Source organism: Pelobates fuscus, chromosome 2, assembly GCF_036172605.1.
Source record: "Pelobates fuscus isolate aPelFus1 chromosome 2, aPelFus1.pri, whole genome shotgun sequence".
NCBI classification, from domain to species: Eukaryota; Metazoa; Chordata; class Amphibia; order Anura; family Pelobatidae; genus Pelobates; species Pelobates fuscus.
In genome coordinates this window covers 10,782,118-10,803,624 of record NC_086318.1, presented here as the reverse complement: position 1 = coordinate 10,803,624, position 21,507 = coordinate 10,782,118, and the positions used below count along the sequence as shown (strand labels likewise).

The 21,507-nt window shown below is 41.5% G+C and overlaps 1 protein-coding gene across 1 annotated transcript in view; it reads left to right on the top strand.

Moving 5' to 3' along the window:
* HADHA (hydroxyacyl-CoA dehydrogenase trifunctional multienzyme complex subunit alpha) overlaps positions 1 to 21,232 on the top strand; it is a 31,631-nt gene extending 10,399 nt beyond the window's left edge. The window contains exons 4-20 of the mRNA XM_063441940.1: positions 3,492 to 3,625; positions 3,714 to 3,852; positions 6,362 to 6,481; positions 9,760 to 9,862; positions 10,343 to 10,465; positions 13,679 to 13,797; positions 14,261 to 14,317; positions 14,466 to 14,575; positions 15,082 to 15,216; positions 15,955 to 16,126; positions 16,375 to 16,461; positions 16,697 to 16,837; positions 17,034 to 17,102; positions 17,264 to 17,459; positions 18,610 to 18,724; positions 19,991 to 20,136; positions 20,449 to 21,232. Coding sequence (XP_063298010.1) covers positions 3,492 to 3,625; positions 3,714 to 3,852; positions 6,362 to 6,481; positions 9,760 to 9,862; positions 10,343 to 10,465; positions 13,679 to 13,797; positions 14,261 to 14,317; positions 14,466 to 14,575; positions 15,082 to 15,216; positions 15,955 to 16,126; positions 16,375 to 16,461; positions 16,697 to 16,837; positions 17,034 to 17,102; positions 17,264 to 17,459; positions 18,610 to 18,724; positions 19,991 to 20,136; positions 20,449 to 20,594 — 2,112 coding nt within the window. The 3' untranslated portion in view covers positions 20,595 to 21,232. The remainder of the gene's footprint in view (positions 1 to 3,491; positions 3,626 to 3,713; positions 3,853 to 6,361; positions 6,482 to 9,759; positions 9,863 to 10,342; positions 10,466 to 13,678; positions 13,798 to 14,260; positions 14,318 to 14,465; positions 14,576 to 15,081; positions 15,217 to 15,954; positions 16,127 to 16,374; positions 16,462 to 16,696; positions 16,838 to 17,033; positions 17,103 to 17,263; positions 17,460 to 18,609; positions 18,725 to 19,990; positions 20,137 to 20,448) is intronic.
* Positions 21,233 to 21,507: the final 275 nt, after the last annotated feature.

The window sequence follows — 21,507 nt, the reverse complement described above, 5'->3', positions numbered from 1 at the left end:
CCAGCACAAATGTAATGCTTTAAGTAAAAAAAATGCGAAAAATATTTTAACACAAACTTTGACATATAATGGTGAAAAAATGGTGGCCCGTTAAGGCAAAATATATGCCATATGAGATACCATGGAGTGTCTACTTTCATGAATGGAAGGCCTTTGTGTGGTCATTTGAACAACCAAACTACTATAATGCCCTAAAATAAGACGTAGGTCCAATAAATCCATCTTTGAATTTTCTAACTGTAGAAACTGAAATAGTCTGGCCTCTTATGTCATTGTAGCTTCCCAAAATAGTGGCAAAGGCATACAATGGGGGTATTGTTGTACTCAGCAGATGTTGCTGAATACAAAATGGGATTTTGACCAGGAATAGCACACAGCAGCTTTACAAAATACACATTTAAAAAACCTTGTTATATGTGTGTATTTCAAAAAACAGAAAAAACACAATTTTACTACAATATGTAGCAGAGATTGGTGGGAAAATGGCTATGTAAAAAGTGTCAAAATACCCTTAAATAGCCTGTGATGTCTTCTTTATATAAATATATACTTTTGTGTAGCAATTTTGTTTTCTGTGACAGCTGTCAAACTTACAAGTCAAACATACCAACTTCTAAAAGATTTTCACATTTACATTTTATATTACTCCTTGTATTTTGTGACCTGTAACTTTTAAAATAAGCTGAAATCCTTTACATATTATGCACTTTGAAAAACAAAACACCGAAACTAATTTATTTTGAATTAATTTTCCTAAGCTGGACATATTATGCACACACTATTATTGCCAAAACTGTGAAAAAAATATATTTTTAAAATTTATTTCATAAATTAGATTTTATAAATGTATAAGTCCCATCAAAGTAAAGCCCATCTTGTCTTTTTAAAAAACGATATATAATATGTGTTGATTCAATAAATGAGAGCGATGCAAATTGCAGTTGAACACAAACAGCAAAAAATGAAAAAATAGCCTTTACCCCTTCAGGACCAAACTTCTGGAATAAAAGGGAATCATGAAGTGTCAGACATGTGTCGTGTCCTTAAGGGGTTAAGGGTATGTCCAGCTTCTGAAGCTGCGTCCTTAAGGGGTTAAGAGATCCCTCTCTACATACCTCAAAACAGAATGCACCTGTCATGGGTGATTATAGATTTCCTACTTGTTCTGATACATCTTATGTATATATTGTGTATTAATATTGTTTTTGTATTTTATTGTACCCTAATGTAACAATGCAATGTTTTGTGGACCCAGGACATACTTAAAAACGAGACAAATCTCAATGTATCTTTCCTGGTAAAATATTTTATAAACAAATGTAAATAAATCCAGACACTGGTTGGCTTCACTCCAGAGTTTTTTCTTTACCAGCCATTACCTAACCTACTCTGGTGGGTATCTGTCCTGCCATTACCTAACCTACTCTGGTGGGTATCTGTCCTGCCATTACCTAACCTACTCTGGTGGGTATCTGTCCTGCCATTACCTAACCTACTCTGGTGGGTATCTGTCAAGCCATTACCTAACCTAGTCTGGTGGGTATCTGTCCAGCCATTACCTAGTCTGGCGGGTTTCTGTCCAGCCATTACCTAGTCTGGCGGGTTTCTGTCCTGCCATTACCTAACCTAGTCTGGCGGGTATCTGTCCTGCCATTACCTAACCTAGTTTGGCGGGTATCTGTCCTGCCATTACCTAACCTAGTCTGGCGGGTATCTGTCCTGCCATTACCTAACCTAGTCTGGCGGGTATCTGTCCTGCCATTACCTAACCTAGTCTGGCGGGTATCTGTCCTGCCATTACCTAACCTAGTCTGGCGGGTATCTGTCCTGCCATTACCTAACCTAGTCTGGCGGGTATCTGTCCTGCCATTACCTAACCTAGTCTGGTGGGTATCTGTCAAGCCATTACCTAACCTAGTCTGGTGGGTATCTGTCCAGCCATTACCTAGTCTGGCGGGTATCTGTCCTGCCATTACCTAACCTAGTCTGGCGGGTATCTGTCCTGCCATTACCTAACCTAGTTTGGCAGGTATCTGTCCTGCCATTACCTAACCTAGTCTGGCGGGTATCTGTCCTGCCATTACCTAACCTAGTCTGGTGGGTATCTGTCCTGCCATTACCTAACCTAGTCTGGCGGGTATCTGTCCTGCCATTACCTAACCTAGTCTGGCGGGTATCTGTCCAGCCATTACCTAACCTAGTCTGGCGGGTATCTGTCCAGCCATTACCTAACCTAGTCTGGCGGGTATCTGTCCAGCCATTACCTAACCTAGTCTGGCGGGTATCTGTCCTGCCATTACCTAACCTAGTCTGGTGGGTATCTGTCAAGCCATTACCTAACCTAGTCTGGTGGGTATCTGTCCAGCCATTACCTAGTCTGGCGGGTATCTGTCCTGCCATTACCTAACCTAGTCTGGCGGGTATCTGTCCTGCCATTACCTAACCTAGTTTGGCGGGTATCTGTCCTGCCATTACCTAACCTAGTCTGGCGGGTATCTGTCCTGCCATTACCTAACCTAGTCTGGTGGGTATCTGTCCTGCCATTACCTAACCTAGTCTGGCGGGTATCTGTCCTGCCATTACCTAACCTAGTCTGGCGGGTATCTGTCCAGCCATTACCTAACCTAGTCTGGCGGGTATCTGTCCAGCCATTACCTAACCTAGTCTGGCGGGTATCTGTCCAGCCATTACCTAACCTAGTCTGGCGGGTATCTGTCCAGCCATTACCTAACCTAGTCTGGCGGGTATCTGTCCAGCCATTACCTAACCTAGTCTGGCGGGTATCTGTCCAGCCATTACCTAACCTAGTCTGGCGGGTATCTGTCCAGCCATTACCTAACCTAGTCTGGCGGGTATCTGTCCAGCCATTACCTAACCTAGTCTGGCGGGTATCTGTCCAGCCATTACCTAACCTAGTCTGGCGGGTATCTGTCCAGCCATTACCTAACCTAGTCTGGCGGGTATCTGTCCAGCCATTACCTAACCTAGTCTGGCGGGTATCTGTCCAGCCATTACCTAACCTAGTCTGGCGGGTATCTGTCCAGCCATTACCTAACCTAGTCTGGCGGGTATCTGTCCAGCCATTACCTAACCTAGTCTGGCGGGTATCTGTCCAGCCATTACCTAACCTAGTCTGGCGGGTATCTGTCCAGCCATTACCTAACCTAACCTGCCCAGGCCTTACATCAGGTTTGTGACAATGAAAACCTTTCACTGAGCAATGTGTGGGTTTATGTCATACTTCTCACAATTATACCATAAATCGGGTTTAAACCGCTCTTCCAAATCTAATAACTAGGTGGTTGATCCTAGATCTGTTAAAGTTGAGGGTAGATTTATATCGGTCCCATAAAATATTCTGCAATTGCCATTAGATTCTTGTGTCTCTTCTTCCCCATGTTTTGCTGTGCTCCTGTTGCCTTGCGTGGTATAATTGCGTGGTATAATTGCGTGGTATAATTGCGTGGTATAATTGTTCTGTATCCTTTCAGGTGAACACGCTGTCCGAACAGCTGCAGAGGGAATTCAATGACGTTATGAATGAAATCTGGGCCAATGATGCCGTTAAAAGTGCCGTGCTTATTTCTTCTAAACCTGGGTGCTTCATAGCCGGGGCCGACATAAAGTGAGTCTTTTCCAAACTATAGAAGGGTAACTGACTGAGCTGTATAAGGTGTTGTTTGACCATTTTCTGACAATCTCTCTGTTTGCAGTATGATTGAAGCTTGTAAAACCCCTCAAGAAATAACAAGGCTGTCTCAGGAGGGGCAGAAAATGTTCGAGAAGCTGGAGAAATCTCCCAAACCTATTGTGGCTGCAATCAATGGCTCCTGCCTGGGTGGAGGGCTGGAGGTATGTTCTGTGGTATAGCCTTTAAATGGCAGTCCGTGCATTGCTACGTTAATCTCTGTGTTGGCCATTGACAGGCTCAGCTGAAAAGTGTTATTTTTCCTGTTCTCTTTTTATTTTTTATGGTAACTTTTTAAACTAGAGTGTCGAGACATAGAAGCCCAGATTGCACTAGTGGGCAACTGATTGCAAACAGACAATTCTTCCTGCATGGACCCTAACTCTGCAAAGCTTCCGTACATGTTATTAACAGGTTTCCCAGTGCTTTACACTTCTGTTAAGGAAAATCTGTTTTTTAATTTTATTTCTTATATACATATTGTGCTTTTAATGGCGAATGTTACAGGCCCTGTGTATCCAACTGCTTTAAATACCCCAGATTGGTATTCTACTGTGGTTCTTGAGGTATCATCAGATTTTTGGGAAAAGTATCAGTTTACATTGGAGACATGCCCTTGTTTTTACATGCCTGATTGCCTGCTTCCTAGAGAAGCTATATAGTGACACCATCAGTGCCGCCATACTGACAAGCTTCAAACTTAGATGGTATTTCTAACCTTGAACTATAACCATAGCTTGACAATCAGGATATGTGATTTTACTGTGTAAGTTAGTCACCGTCCGCACATTGTCTTAGCTATGGATTGTTGGCTACCATGGTGATCACTCCGCTTTGGGCTGATTTTAAGCAGTATTGATTGCCTGCTTCAGTGGTTCCCTGGCACACACTGTTTATGGCATATACCAGGTACAGACCCTACCTGCAGCTCGGAGTGATGCCAGGACAGACTGTAGAAAACTATTGATTAATGTCGCCTGCTCGAGGCATCTAGTAGCCCAGCTTATATTACCATTGGCATGCCACAAACTGTTTAATTTCTGACATCAATGTGACATGGTGCTACTGTGATCAGATACCTAGGGCAGTATGTGAGGATCTATTGTTGGACTGCGTTATTATTGAGGAACAAGACTTGCATCACAGTGCCCCAATATCGGTGGGTGCTACACTACTTACATCACAGTGCCCCAATATCTGTGGGTACTACACTACTTACATCACAGTGCCCCAATATCGGTGGGTACTACACTAATTACATCACAGTGCCCCAAAATCGGTGGGTACTATACTCATTATATCACAGTACCCCAAAATCGGTGGGTACTATACTCATTACATCACAGTACCCCAATATCGGTGGGTACTACACTACTTACATCACAGTGCCCCAATATCGGTGGGTACTACACTACTTACATCACAGTGCCCCAATATCGGTGGGTACTACACTACTTACATCACAGTGCCCCAATATCGGTGGGTACTACACTACTTACATCACAGTGCCCCAATATCGGTGGGTACTACACTAATTACATCACAGTGCCCCAATATCGGTGGGTACTACACTAATTACATCACAGTGCCCCAATATCGGTGGGTACTACACTAATTACATCACAGTGCCCCAATATCGGTGGGTACTACACTAATTACATCACAGTGCCCCAGTAAAACCCGTTTTCCTGACACTGTCATCCTTCGGGTACTGCGCTAATTCAAACGTGGGAGACAAATTGAATAGTGTTAAATAAGTTAGTGAATTTTAATAATTTATTGTAAGAGCATTGTTATATATGTCAAAATTAATGTGATAAAAAAAAAAAATGCAGTGTCAAAACTAAACAATTAAAGTTAGTGCTTTGATGTGTAAACTCACAATGCATATCACATATCTGCTGTATGCAAATAGAAATTAGAAATAAAGTGACGTTACTATCCAAAACCTCCTCAAATGTATACTTTCCTTTGGGAAAAGGGAGCTGGAACCCTTTTCAGATGGATGCCTTAAAGGGACACTCCAGGCACCCAGACCACTTCTGCCCATTGGAGTGGTCTGGGTGCCAACTCACACTACCCTTTTCATAAACTGCAATAATTACCTTGTAGGGTAAACTCCTCCACTAGTGGCTGTCTACTAGACAGCCACTAGAGGGCACTTCCTGGTTTCTAGCAAAGGTTTTCTGTGCTAGAGCGTCGCTGGACGTCCTCGCGCTATGTCGCTCAATTCCCCATAGGAAAGCATTGAAACCTTTTTTTTTTGTAATGCTTTCCTATGGAGAGGTCTAATATAAGTGTGTGTGTGTGTGTGTGTGTGTGCGCGCGCGGTATTGCAGCGCATGTGCGATCGGTCTCCCCCGCCGGATGATGTCGGTGGGGGAGGAGCATGGGCGGACCCGAAACCATCAGCGGGGGTCTCGGGTAAGTCACTGAAGGGATTTTCACCCCTTCAGCAACATGGGATGGGTGGTGGGAGGGAGAGAGGACCTGCAGTGCCAGGAAAAGGATTTGTTTTCCTGGCACTGGTGTGTCCCTTTAACATTTTGTAGGTTGTTCGACCTCATTGTAAATAAATGTACTTCTTCTCTACGGCCGTGTCTCTGTGCTGTAATATGTTATTCTGTTGGAGTTCTGTAATTGGTATCTAATATAAATTTGTGCTGTACATAGGTGGCCATTGCTTGTCAATACAGAGTGGCGACAAAGGACAAGAAGACCGTCCTTGGGACTCCTGAAGTTATGCTTGGGCTGCTGCCAGGGGCTGGAGGAACTCAGAGACTACCTAAAATGGTAAGTGAGCTGCAATGGCTAGTGACAGGACACTAAAGTGAGAATTCTGCCTGGATTTCTACATTTAAGATCAAAATGGTTAAACAGGAAAACAATCTGTTCACTCACAAGCCCGCTAAGCTTCCAGTTCAGCTACTCTGTCCTTAACTTTGGATTCTCATTGTGGTAAATAGCCCTGTTAGTGTTTCTGGTTTTAAGCCATTCTTAACAGATTCACTGCTCGGTGTTTACATTTGGAAAAAGCCATCACCGTTCAGACAAGCTTCAAACAGCCTTGATCTAGTCTACAGTCCCTCAAGACACTGGAATGACCGGTACCTGCTGTGTCCATTCCATTAACCAGTTTAGCTGGTAGACTCATACATTCGGTTTCCAACAAATTGCGATTTGTCATAATTTTGGCCGATCAGCAGTTTGTCCAAAACCCCAAACTCTGAAACACTAGATGGACATATCACTACACTAACAAAACAGAGTGCGAGAAACTGTTTGGTTTGATTTGTGATTTGTGGATTGGGGTGGGGGGGGGGGGTGGATTTGGTGTATGAACAGCCACTAAATATTGTTTTTATACACCAGTGAGAAGTGGCCAATGGAGAAAACTGAACAGGAAAATAATATAAAATGTGTTGGTGCAAGAGCACCACCTACTGGTAATGTTGCAAATTAAAGGATCACTATAGTGTCAGGAAAACAAACCTGTTTTCCTGACACTGTCATCCTTTGGGGACCCTCACCCTCAGGGTCCCCCTCCCGTGGCGCTGAAGGGGTTAAAACCCCTTCAGCTACTTACCTTTATCCAGCGCCAGGCTCCCTGTACACCGGTGACCTCCACCGCCGACGTCGGCTCCCGAGTGGAGCTGAATGCGTAATGCTTTCCTATGGATGCTCTGCACACTGGATGCGAATTTCACATCCAGCGTCGCAGATTCGCCTCTAGCAGCTGTTAAGACAGCCACTAGAGGTTGGATTAACCCTGCAATGTAAACATAGCAATTTCTCTGAAACTGTTTACCTGAGGGACATTGCACCCAGACCACTTCATTGAGCTGAAGTGGTCTGGGTGACTATAGTGTTCCTTTAAACTATCTATTAATGCTATTACACCATTGAATAAAGCATTGACCATTCTGTGTATCTCGGGTTACCCATTTTTCTGTATTGTATTCTTTAGATTGTATACTATAGCATTTAGAAGTCGCATTACAGTATAATCCAGTTCAATTCAGCCACAGCTAAAACATACAGTACTATGTCAGTAATATAATCAATTTTAGACTTTTCCACTATGTTCAGAGGAAGAAAGGGTTTACATAGTTACATAGCTGAAAAGAGACTTGCGTCCATCAAGTTCAGCCTTCCTCACATATGCTTTTGCTGTTGATCCAAAAGAAGGCAAAAAACCCAGTCTGAAGCGCTTCCAATTTTGCAACAAACTAGGAAAAAAATTCCTTCTTGACCCCAAAATAGCAGTCAGATGTCTCCTTGGATCAAGCAGCTATTACCCCACTAATTAGAAATTATATCCCTGTACGTTATGTTTTTGCAAGTATTTATCCAATTGCAATTTAAACATCTGTATAGACTCTGACAAAACCACCTCTTCAGGCAGAGAATTCCACATCCTTATTGTTCTTACTGTAAAAAAACATTTTCTTTGCCTTAGATGAAATCTCCTTTCTTCAAGCCTAAATGTGTGACCTCGTGTCCTATGTATAGCCCTGTTTATGAATAGATTTACAGATAATGGTTTGTACTGGCCCCCGAATATATTTGTATAATGTTATCATATCCCCTCTCAGGTGCCGTTTTTCCAAACTGAAGAGATTTAAATTTTTTAACCTTTCTTCATAGCTGATATGTTCCATTCCTTTTATCAATTTTGTAGCTCGTCTCTGCACTTTTTCTAGTGCCATGATATCTTTCTTTAGAACAGGTGCCCAAAATTGCACAGCATATTCAAGGTGTGGTCTTACCAGCGATTTATAAAGAGGCAAAATTATATTTTCATCTCGAGAATTTATGCCCCTATTTATACTACACAATACCTTACTGGCCTTAGCAACGGCAGATTGACATTGCATATTGCTACCCAATTTGTTGTCTATAACAATTCCCAAATCCTTCTCGTGTGTGGTTATCCCTAGTTCACTACCATTTAGGGTGTAAATTGCTTGTGCATTCTTAACCCCGAAGTGCATAACTTTGCATTTTTCTACGTTAAATTTCATCTGCCATTTTAGTGCCCAGTCCCCCAATCTATCCAAATCCCTCTGCAGCAAGGTAATATCCTGCTCACATTTAATTACTTTACAAAGTTTTGTGTCATCTGCAAACATTGATACATGGCTTTCAATGCCCATTTCAAGATCATTTATAAATATGTTAAATAGAAGCGGTCCCAAAACAGAACCCAGAGGGACACCACTTACCACTTTTGTCCAGCTTGAAAATTTACCACTTATGACAACTCGCTGTACTCTATCCTTAAACCAATGTTCCACCCAAGAACAAGAATATTCATCTAGACCAATTTCTTTTAATTTGAAGACTAACCTATTGTGAGGAACCGTATCAAATGCCTTGGCAAAATCCAAGTAGATCACATCCACTGCAACACCCTGATCTATATTTCTACTTACTTCTTCGTAGAATGCAATTAGGTTAGTTTGACATGACCTATGTTTCATAAAACCATGCTGATTATTGCTAATAACACAGTTCTTCCCAATGAATTCCTGAATATTATCCCTTAATAGCCGTTCAAATAATTCCCAGTCACAGAAGTTAAGCTCACAGGTCTATAATTTCCAGGCAAGGATTTTGAACCCTTTTTAAATATAGGAACCACATCTGCCTTCCTCCAATCCTCCGGTACAATACCTGAAAGAAAAGAATCTTGAAAAATTTAAATACAGGGCAGGGCTTAGAGGGAGGCACTATGTTACAGAATAGAAGTGTGAATTTACATTTAATTTTATATTTCAGAGCTCACAATCCTAATTGCTGACCGTAGGATATCCGTAAACATATTAAAAAAAAAAAAATCCTGAGTGCCCATTTCCATTTAAATATTCTTATTTGTCAAGTGTCAATTTTATCATGCTGTACCCTTAGTTCACCCGATGAGAACCGTATTATTGTAATGGACAGCCTAATGAGATGTGTTTTGATATTTAAGGAATTTATAATAAGCAGCCATGAAACTGCTACGGATGGACTGGTTGCTACAGCCATTAAAATCTGTTTGCTCTTTTAACCATGATCTGCCTCTTTAGGTTGGTCTTCCCACAGCCTTTGACATGATGCTGACTGGGAGAAACATCCGGGCTGACAAGGCCAGGAAGATGGGTTTGGTTGACCAGCTAGTCGATCCTCTTGGTGAGTTTTCTTTCTTTTGAATCTTTTATCCAGAGCTTTATGGCTTTAGGCCAAGTAGTGTAGGCTGTGGCTGTGACCCGTGGAGCCTCCACGAACCTTGACAACTACTGTGGGACAGACTGCTTTAAAAAAACAAACCAAAAAAAAAAAAACAGATTGAAACTGTAAATGATGTCGCCAAAAAGTTTACAATCTTAAAAAATAACATGTAATTTAATGGGAAACTATTATTCTCTAGCGCATGTGGAAGCCATAGTATTTTCAATAACTGAAGAAAGAGATCCCACCTGTTCCTGATCCTTCAATTAAATTGGTTTAACCACATAATTCCTCTAGTGTTCGGACAGTTCTGAAACCTCTCTCCTTACAAGTTCTAATATGAATGTATGGGTTTATAGCTTGCCATTTCCAGGGCCGGGCTGGAATAAGGTATTTAGAGTGTTAAGTTATAAGCGATTTTCTCCTCCTACTTTCTAATAGGCCCTGGCCTGAAGAGTCCAGAAGAAGGAACCATTGAGTACCTGGAAGAGGTGGCAGTGGATTATGCTAGAGGCATTGCCAACAAGAAGATCTCCTTAAAGAAAGACAAAGGGCTGATAAAGAGTAAGACGCAGGGTGCATCTTTTTGGTCAATATGTCTTGAAATATTGTCCCATGTGCCCACACTGGGTGACATGCTTTGCTGCGCACGCTGCATTAATGGGCTCTTTGACTGTGCTTTGCTTTTCTCAGATTATACTCTGTCACTATTTACAGGATCTAACCTTGTAGGTCAAGCATGTCAAACATGCGGCCCACAATGGGTCTCTTTGCAGCCCAGGGCAAGATTGGGCTACTGGGATACTGCCATGGGCCTCTTTGTGCTGCGGCCGATCACATGCTCCATTGTATGGAGTCATATCTGGCTGCAGAGAGGCTGACGGCGTGCAGAGCAGGCCAGCCACTCCCCCTTACCTGCTCCTTGCAGTGCCAGAGGAGCCTGTGGCCTGCTTAAGCAGAGAAGATCATGCAGGGCTTGACTGGAAGACTGCTTGAGGGAGGAGAAAAGGGGCTTGGAGGAACCTTCCTGTAGTGTAGTGTATTCAATCTGGGAGGCAGGGAGGGGAGGACAATGTAAATTAGGGGGTTGGGAGGGGAGGACAATGTAAATTAGGGGGTTGGGAGGGGAGGACAATGTAAATTAGGGGGTTGGGAGGGGAGGACAATGTATTAAATTAGGTGGGTGGGAGGGGAGGACAATGTATTAAATTAGGGGGTTGGGAGGGGAAGCAGTGTATTAAATTAGGGGGGTGGGAGGGGAGGACAATGTATTAAATTAGGGGGGTGGGAGGGGAGGACAATGTATCAAATTAGGGGGTTGGGAGGGGAGGACAATGTATTAAATTAGGGGGTTGGGAGGGGAGGACAATGTATTAAATTAGGTGGGTGGGAGGGGAGGACAATGTATTAAATTAGGTGGGTGGGAGGGGAGGACAATGTATTAAATTAGGGGGTTGGGAGGGGAAGCAGTGTATTAAATTAGGGGGGTGGGAGGGGAGGACAATGTATTAAATTAGGGGGGTGGGAGGGGAGGACAATGTATCAAATTAGGGGGTTGGGAGGGGAGGACAATGTATCAAATTAGGGGGCTGGGAGGGGAGGACAATGTATTAAATTAGGGGGCTGGGAGGGGAGGACAGTGTATTTAAATTAAGGGGGTTGGGAGGGGAGGACAGTGTATTTAAATTAAGGGGGTTGGGAGGGGAGGACAATGTATTAAATTAAGGGGGTTGGGAGGGGAAGCAGTGTATTAAATTAAGGGGGTTGGGAGGGGAAGCAGTGTATTAAATTAAGGGGGTTGGGAGGGGAAGCAGTGTATTAAATTAGGGGGGTGGGAGGGGAAGCAGTGTATTAAATTAGGGGGGGTGGGAAGGGAAGCAGTGTATTAAATTAGGGGGGTGGGAAGGGAAGCAGTGTATTAAATTAGGGGGGTGGGAGGGGAAGCAGTGTATTAAATTAGGGGGGTGGGAAGGGAAGCAGTGTATTAAATTAGGGGGGTGGGAGGGGAAGCAGTGTATTAAATTAGGGGGGTGGGAGGGGAGGCAATGTGTTAGAATGAGGGGAGGGGAGGAAGTATATTACATTTTGGGGGAGGGAGCAGTGTATTAGAATATGAGGGGAATGGGGCTACAGGAGGCTGTGTATTTAGATTGGGATGGGGGGCATAGTAAGTAACTTTAAGTGATATTTTTGAGTAAAACACACCCACCACCACCCATGTCATCATACATATGGTTTCCATGCGAATGATCCAAGTAATTTTAGTTAGTGTTGGTCTAGAGGTCAAACTTTAAATTTACGCCCCACATAAACTTAAACCTTGGCCTGTGTTAGCCTTTGAGCTTGACTTGCTTGTTGTAGGTATTCTGTATTATTGACCCATTAAGGTGTCTGACTTATTAACTTAGACAGAACTTTGTCACCACCTTAGGGTCGTCATGATTACCAAGACATGTTATCTATTAATTCATATTCTAAATCTTCACTCAATTTGTAAGAACGCACTTCCTGTAAGTCTGAGTGTGGATGCAGATGTTTACACTCACATGCTCTGGAATGTTGTGTATGACGGAGATACAAACTCTGCAGTGAAGGAGACTGCTTTAACTACATGAACAGAATGTTTCTACATACACTGCACAAACACTTGTACTGCTTAATATAAAAAGCTATGATTCCTCACGTGAAACTTAAAAAAAACAAGGGAAGGTGTAAATGCAGGAATATATTATGCAGAATCTAAATGAACACACTGCAAATATGGCCCTTTTGGAGGTAACTACAGGAAGAATGAGTCTAGATCCTATTCCTTAAATATTTGAAAGCTTTCTGTGTTTTCATTAAATTACTCTAACTCCATGAGACTTCATAACTTCCTGGATTGTTATATATTATTAATAATAATAATATTTTATAATTTTATTTTTTTATTTGTTTTTTCCCCCAGGGTTGGTATAAGTATGTGATGTGTGTTCATTTAGTTTGTGCATGTACACCTTCACTTGTTTTTATGTTTTGCACTATATATTCTGGTGTGGCGTGATGCCATAGTAGGTGTATTTATTGCACTATATATTCTGGTGTGGCGTGACGCCATAGTAGGTGTATTTATTGCACTATATATTCTGGTGTGGCGTGATGCCATAGTAGGTGTATTTATTGCACTATATATTCTGGTGTGGCGTGATGCCATAGTAGGTGTATTTATTGCACTATATATTCTGGTGTGGCGTGACGCCATTGTAGGTGTATTTATTGCACTATATATTCTGGTGTGGCGTGACGCCATAGTAGGTGTATTTATTGCACTATATTGGCACTCTCCACCTTTGCACGTCTTTGCTCTCATGATTCCCTATGTGGTCTCAGGAAAGGTGTGACATCCAGACACAATTCTACTTTGCTATTGCTCTCAATTAGACCGTTTCCTGCAATTACTGCTTGTGGGAAAGATTACCAGAGTTATTTATTAAAGTGTGAATTGTCAGGAATTGAGTGAATTGAGAGTTTTAGGCCGCGTTGGCTGAACTAAAACATTCTCCCAAGTCGCCTGTTTCTATTCAAGATATTTTGTTCTTTAAATCCACAACCATTCACTTTTCAGTGGATAATCCTGTTTGTTATAATTATCTGGAAGTGCTGGTCTGCAGCTGTCTTAATAGCCATCAGGCCTCTCTTGGTATTTTGAAATCTATTCCTTCTTTCTTTCCTCCTTGATATGAAGATTTTGTTTCTATGGTGAATTCCTTATGGTTTGTCTGTCTCCTTGTCTTTCAGAGATCACAGACTACGTCATGTCTGTACCATTTGTAAGGCAGCAAATCTACAAAACTGTGGAAAAAAAGGTTAAGAAGCAGACAAAGGGGCTTTATCCTGCACCCCTCAAGATTATTGAGGTATGTTAAGTAATGTGTAGCTTTAAACAAAACCGAGCCTTCCAAATCAGATGTTCTAACAGGAGATATTAATAGGGATATTTTAAGAATCATTAGAAATTGGTAAGCCAGGTGCCTTATGAGACTTCCTACCTCTAAAAGTATTTCAACAATCAGAAACCAATTCAGATACGCACAATACAAAACCAGTTGCTAAATATGGAACCCATAGATGCAGTCTTAATCATCTTTACTATAGCTATGTATAGCTCTGCTAATATCGACAAATTAGTTCATGTTCCTTCTAGCTATGAAGGATTTGTGTATTTGGAAGGTGTATGACTAGTGCTCACGGACACTACAAACTGGATCTATGTTTAGTTAGTTGCATCTGGCTCAGTGTAAAATGTAAAATGCCTTCTCGGAGTAGAGCTTCATGTCAGAGGTTTGTGTATATTGATTCTCCCATTTTATTTGCTGTCAGGTAGTGAAGACTGGACTGGAGCAGGGGTCGGATGCTGGCTATCTTGCAGAGTCACAGGTATAGTGCTGCATTTATCAGCTGTGTCGCTCCTTGTCTGCCCGCGTGATTGTCCTAGGTTGTTTGAGTGGAAGAATGCTTCGTTTTGTACTTTAGTTGGACATCCCCACTTTCTCTCAGAAAACCTACCCCTTTTGTTTGTCTTCAGAAATTTGGTGAGCTTGGAATGACCAGCGAGTCCAAAGCACTAATTGGCCTGTACCACGGCCAGGTTCTCTGCAAGAAGAATAAGTTTGGAGCTCCTCAGAAAGAAGTTGCGTAAGTGGACAAGTCATGTCACTGACCGAATGATTTGATTTGTGGAGATGAGTGGTGGGACGGCATTGTGAAGAATAAGTTAGTCGTTGTTCAGTCATGTTTGTTTCCTGTTGAAAATAAGACGGCGTTAAGTCTGTTATGGCTTGAAACATATACTTTTTATACCAGGTTACAGGCACCAAATTGGTGGGAATTCATGTCAGTATGTGGGTGCGTTGAGTGATTTATTTACTTTTACTCCCTGTTGGTATAATGGTGCTCAGTTTGTCTTCCCGCTCCCCTCTCTGACTCTCTAGGATAGGGGTAGGTAACCTTTGACACTCCAGATATTTCATCTCCCTGTACAGCTATATTGCTGGCAAAGCATCAGGGGAGATGTAGTCCACAATATCTGGAGTACCAAAGGTTGCTAATCCTTGCTCTAGGACAAGCTGTGAAAGCACTTTTGAAATTAGTGGTGACAGGCATGTATGCATTATTATAAAAGTCCCTTTTGCTCTGTGTAGGAAGTTGGCAATCCTTGGTGCTGGACTCATGGGAGCTGGCGTTGCCCAAGTGTCTGTGGATAAAGGACTAAAGACTATTCTGAAAGACACAACAGTTGAAGGTCTGGGCAGAGGACAGCAGCAAGTCTTCAAAGGGTGAGCTGTAAAAATAGGGTGGAACTTTTTTCCCATTTGGAGCTCTTTCTGCATGTTCTTGATTTTATTTGTGATTAGAAAAAAACTCCTAAAAAGAAAAGTTTGTGGTCCATTTTTAGCAAATAAAATATTTATAAATATGGAGGAAGTACAAAAATTGAGCATAAAGTACTCAAGACGAGTGCATGGTGAGCAAAATACATGAACCCAACCTGATAGTTGGATGTACATGAACATAGAACCACAGTAGGATATCTGAGAAAAGACCAAACTAAAAGAAAATGCAATACGCCCAAAAACGGCAAAAGGGGGAGGTGAGACAATCATTCTCAGGCCTTTTCCCCCTACCCCCCACAGGGTTATCTGAATGCAGTTAATCTTCCAACTCTTGATGTGTTGGTACATACAGAGAAAAAAAGAACCGGATAGTGCAATACGTAATATATAAAATACTATTCAATAGTAGTATGCACTTACACGACCAACCGGTATAGATTCTTGTCTCCACGGTTAGTGGACCCACCAATGGTGCCTCAGTCTCCAGCATTATGGAAGAAGGATATGTAGTCAGATGAAGACACCTATAGATAAAATGCAAATGTGAATAAAAACTGTCCAGTTCTAATAATCTGTTCTATTCTTGGACGTGGCATTTTGGTGGTTAATCTATTCAGAGGTAGAATTAGCTTCGTATTTTAGATCCGTGACGTTTGTGTTCTGTCCTATACCTTCCCGCAGCCTGAGCGATAAAGTGAGGAAGAAGAACTTGACGTCCTTTGAGCGGGACAGTCTGATTAGTAACCTGACCGGGCAGCTGGATTATAAGGGCTTTGAGACGGCAGACATGGTGATTGAAGCTGTGTTTGAGGATATCCGCATTAAACACCGGGTGCTGCAGGAAGTGGAAGCTGTAAGTGTCTATTCTTATTCTGAGAACATGTTGGCGCTAAGCACTCTGACAGCGTTGGCACTGACTAAGTATTTGTGCGTGTGGAAAGGATATAAAACTGGCATCTGAACAGGCGTTTGAGCTCATGGCTGCTGCTGTTGCTGTAATTGCTCTTTTTTTTCTTCAGCTAGATTCACGTGATGCAAGTTCACACATTTTTGTGGTTTTTATTTTTCTGCAAATTTACTTTCTATACAATTTTCTTACAGGTTGTTCCTCCACACTGTATTTTTGCCAGTAATACGTCTGCTCTCCCCATTTCACAAATCGCCACCGCCAGTAAAAGACCGGATAAGGTGAGACCAGCAGCCCTCTGTCCATTTTAAGTCTGCCTTCAACATACAAAAACTAATTCTCTCCATTAGGATCACTGATCCTCCTGATCTGTCATTCCCATAGAAAGACGTGCCAGTGGACAGAATGCCAGTTGATTTGTGATTCCTGTGTTAAGAAGTATAAAGTATAGGTATTGGGAATTTTGATTATAGTTAGTTGGTGGGACATTGTCTTACTCGTGTCACTTTGTTCCAGGTAATAGGAATGCACTATTTCTCCCCAGTGGACAAGATGCAGCTACTGGAGATAATCACTACAGACAAAACGTCCAAGGACACTACGGCTTCAGCTGTGTCTGTCGGCCTTAAACAGGGAAAAGTCATCATTGTTGTGAAGGTATGTAGCTTTTGAGAACTCTCATAACCCATTATTGATTCTGTTAACCCCTGGAATAGTTACTCTTCCTTGTTCTTTTAGAACATTCATCTCCTAACCAATCATTTTAGTTTCACATTGTGAGCGATTTACTTTAATTGTTTTGGGCTGAACAATAGAAATGTGCAAATCGATTCCTCTCTTGATACGATTTCAGGATGGACCAGGCTTCTATACCACCAGGTGTCTGGGTCCCATGATGGCAGAGGTAGTCCGTGTTCTTCAGGTGAGTCTCCTTTTAATGGTTTAAAATGTCTACCAATTTTTAAAACAATTAAACCACTTGCGTAAGGAGCTTATACATATGCATTTGCTGGAAGGGATTGTGCTGTTTTCATACATGAATTTTAACTGAAAGCTATTTTGCCTTTGATTTTTCACTCTTAGGAAGGTGTTGACCCCAAGAAGTTGGATGCCCTCTCGACTGGCTTTGGTTTTCCAGTGGGTGCTTCCACGCTGGCTGATGAAGTGGGCATTGATGTGGCAGCTCATGTTGCTGAGGACCTTGGAAAAGCTTTTGGAGAAAGATTTGGTGGAGGAAACATTGAGCTGTTGAAAGCTATGGTAGCTAAAGGATTCTTGGGTAAGTTTTCAGATGGGACTAAAAACTGAGCATTTTGAGACCTTTTCCATGACGCAACTTGTACAAAGTTATCATTCCAACAGCACCTGCAGTTTGAGGGACTTTGAGATGCAGGTAACCACGCAAGGAAATAACAATGTGACAGCCCCTTACTGAACCTATTGAGACTCCTACATACTGCCTCTCACAAGTGTTTATCTTATACCATGTACAACTAGTTTATTATCTCACTGATTAATAAGATTGTATCCGTTGTGTTTGACCGGTGATGTCCGTAGAAATTATTTGACATTGTACCTACCCAAAGTACAGCTTTCTGGAAGTAAAGCAATGAATTCATGATCCCTTATTCAATGTTTCCATTGCTTTCACTGTGAATCCTATGTCGAGGATCTGTCAGCAGACACTGAGCTGGTAACCATAAATGTACAGTGCAAATCCTTAAATGAAATCACTGTATAAACACTTCAAGCCTCTCTCATGCTGTTATTTGTATACAGTTGAAGGGGTAATAAACAAGGGTAGAATGTTAAATATGATGCAAGTCACCGTATCCGTTTCACACTTGGAAAGTGAAGTAAGAGGTTCACAAAAACCTCTGTAAATCTGTACATGCATGGACATCTGATAATCTAAGAAATAACCGTGTCAATGTAAAATCTGTCCGTGTGTGTGTGTGTGTGTGTGTGTTTTATGCTTTATATAAATGAGAAAATAAGTCCCTAACTTTTAGAAAGTATCCATTGGTGCAAAGCTCACCAGGATGAGACTCTTCAATCTCCCCATCCTCAAAGAGTAGTCCAATACTCACACTGGAATTGCTAAATAGCTGATGGCAGCCATACTGCTGCCAGTCAGTGTATACACAGGTCAGGGAATGCAAAGTGCTTATGGTGCATAGTGTGACATTTAATTTAGCTCTGTGTATTCACAAAAACCCTGGCGACCTTTCAATGCTTGGGCCACTTTTATTGTGAACTCCACGCGCTTGGTGTGTACTGAAATTGTATGTAAAATAAAAACCACATCTCTACACACTTTGGAGGTGTGTGGTAAGTTACTGTCCTTGTGTAAACTGCATATAGCTCACTTCTGCCTGTTTTTTGTTTCTACATGATAAAGTATTTGCTATTCTTGTGTTTTTATCTAGGCCGTAAGTCAGGGAAAGGATTTTACATCTATCAGGCTGGACTGAAAAACAGATCTATAAACGATGGCACAGAAGAAATTCTTGAGAAGTTCAAGCTGCAGGCTCGCCCAGAGGTGTAAGTTTCTCACTGTGCCTCTGCTCATCGGACACCACTTTACATTGTTAATTTTTAATTTCTTTCCTGGTTACAGTGCGTGGAAACCCCACATCTGTGACACTTATTCTCACCTGTTTCCTTTTGTGCTCTCCTGGCGTCACTTTCTAAATGCTATCCTAGCTTTACATCTGGATACCGGTTTAAATGGAAAGTCCCCTTAGACCATGATATTCTGTAGCAGCAAACTATAGGCACTTTCAACTGACTTCCAACTCTGCACTCCAACTTTGTAGAATGTTTTCTGGAAGCTGCTGACTAATCTTTCAGAGTATAGTAAGTCAGCTTTCAAACCTGACAGCCTCACAGTTGAACCATGTATAATATGTTACTGTCCCCATATATTTACTTTAATGTGCAGATTATATGTAGTAGCACTCACAAGCTTCCTTTGTTTCAGACCTGGCCTACTGAAGAGAGTAAGCCATGTCTTGGTTATGCATCCAATGGAGTTAAAGGGACACTCCAAGCACCTTACCAGTAGAGCTGGTGATGTCAATCGGATTTGCATTCCTAACACTAAAGATTCTCTTTAAGATAACACAACATTAAAGAATATGTGAGGGAATTGAAACAGCAAGTTTCATAGACAGATTTCTTGATTACTATAACATATAGTGGTTATGGTACTTGGAACAATACTGCATTTAAGGGACAATGTAATGTAACATAACCTAATTGTTATGACGTTGTGTTCCCTTTTTATTTAGAACTATTCATGTTCACTCAGAAAATACTGTACAAATACTAATATATGTAAATTGTTTTGAATGTCGCTATAAATCCAGAGGAGAGAAAACAGTCTTCCCACCAATAACAACTGGTAAAGTAAATGTGTGTAGATCATTCTGATGGCTAGGAATATCAACTGGTAAAGTAAATGTGTGTAGATCATTCTGATGGCTAGGTACTAAAACCATTTCTGGTGAAGCCAAACCGTGCAGATACAAAACTAATGGTTATGCATCACGCGCGGATCTCAAGTTGGGCTTGGTGGATTTTGTTATTAATCTGATTTTAATAAAGCTACTCACATGAAGACTAGTAGCTGCCTCTCTAGTACAGGCAGGAGCACATTTCTCCAGCTTGGAATGGATATCTGAGCTTGGTGCTACTGAGATTTGCTGCTTTGAAGCATCTTCTCTCTGTGAAATAGTGACTTGTCTGCAGTTTCGAGCATTTGTTTAGTAAAGTAACAGGTGAATGGTTTATTTCCCTTTCTTTCAGTTCCTCTGATGAGGACATCCAGATGCGTTTGGTCACTCGGTTTGTGAACGAGGCAGTAATGTGTTTGCAGGAAGGCATTCTCAGTAACCCAGTAGAAGGTGATATTGGGGCTGTCTTTGGCTTGGGATTTCCACCATGCCTTGGAGGTAAGCTTGCATTTCTAGCTTTGTTCTTGGTTTCCAACGGTGTGTTTCGACTTTCTGAATAGATATTGGACATTTGCTTACAGATGTTTTCTAGTAGGCTTGTGTAGCAGATTAATGAAGATAAACACAAATCTTGGACTGAATGCTGGCAAGACAGAGTAGACTATGAGTGAAGAATGGGAAATTAATTAAACTCTTAAGTGTTGGCATTGTGTAGAAATGATAATCAAATATGTGACTTGTCTAAAAAAAAATTTTGTTTATGTATGAGAATGAGCTTTTAATTTTAAACAAACCTGTGTTTGTGTTTAGGTCCATTCCGGTACACTGATGCATATGGGGCGAAGCGTCTTGTTGAAAGGTTGAGAAAATACGAGAATGTGTATGGAAGCCAATTCACACCGTGCCAGCTTTTGATTGACCATGCCAACGATCCTAACAAAAAATTTCACCACTAACGGTCTCTTTACAATGAGCACTAATCGGGAATTCCGTCCATGCTGTGTAGAGAAGGGCACTTGCTAAGGTGCAGTGTGGACGATTTATTAACCTTGCTTAAAGATGAGCCGTACGTGCCTTAGAAATAACATTACCCAGGCACTGGGTTCCAGCATTTCCAATGCTTTCTGTAAAGTATGGCACTTGATTTTTGCACTTAGTTCTTGCTGTGAGACATGGCAAATAATGCTCATTATAGGTGAGGCCATGGTGGTGGACATGAGGTGACTCTTGGCCCAATGCTCCAGCAACGCATCCATTCCATCGCAATGTGGACATTATGAATAAAATATTGTTTTCAATCTGTTGCCAGCTATTGAGTTTCCTACAGAGGTCATCTGGTTCTGCGCTGTCATTGTTGAAGCCTACAGATTCTAATACAGATTCATCTAGTAGTCGATAGAAAGCTATGCTGAATCTGGCATCATAGAATATATTAAATTAACTGGTTCACCTCAATCTTTCAAATACCTTTTATTCAACGATACATGGCTTATAAAATCAGATGCTTTCCAATGTTGAAAAAGATATTCTCTAAAGGGGGAAACGTTACTTCTCTGAAAACTCAATCATTGAATAAAACATTGACAATAATGGTGTTAACCTGTTTCATGTGATGCTCTGTTTTCTTTTAAATTTACATAAATAATTTAGCAAATTACATTACAATCCAGTTGAGCCAGGGAACACACTGCAAATGGGGAAATGTGGTTATATTTCTCCTTGGTTTGTTTTCTCTATGCTGACCACTTGGTGCTAAGGACCTAGCTTATAACATTGGATGATGAAGAGCTAAGATAGTACACCCAGTATGGATTGCTATTTTATAAATACAGATTTGTTAAATATAGGGATTAAAAAAACAAAAGGTTC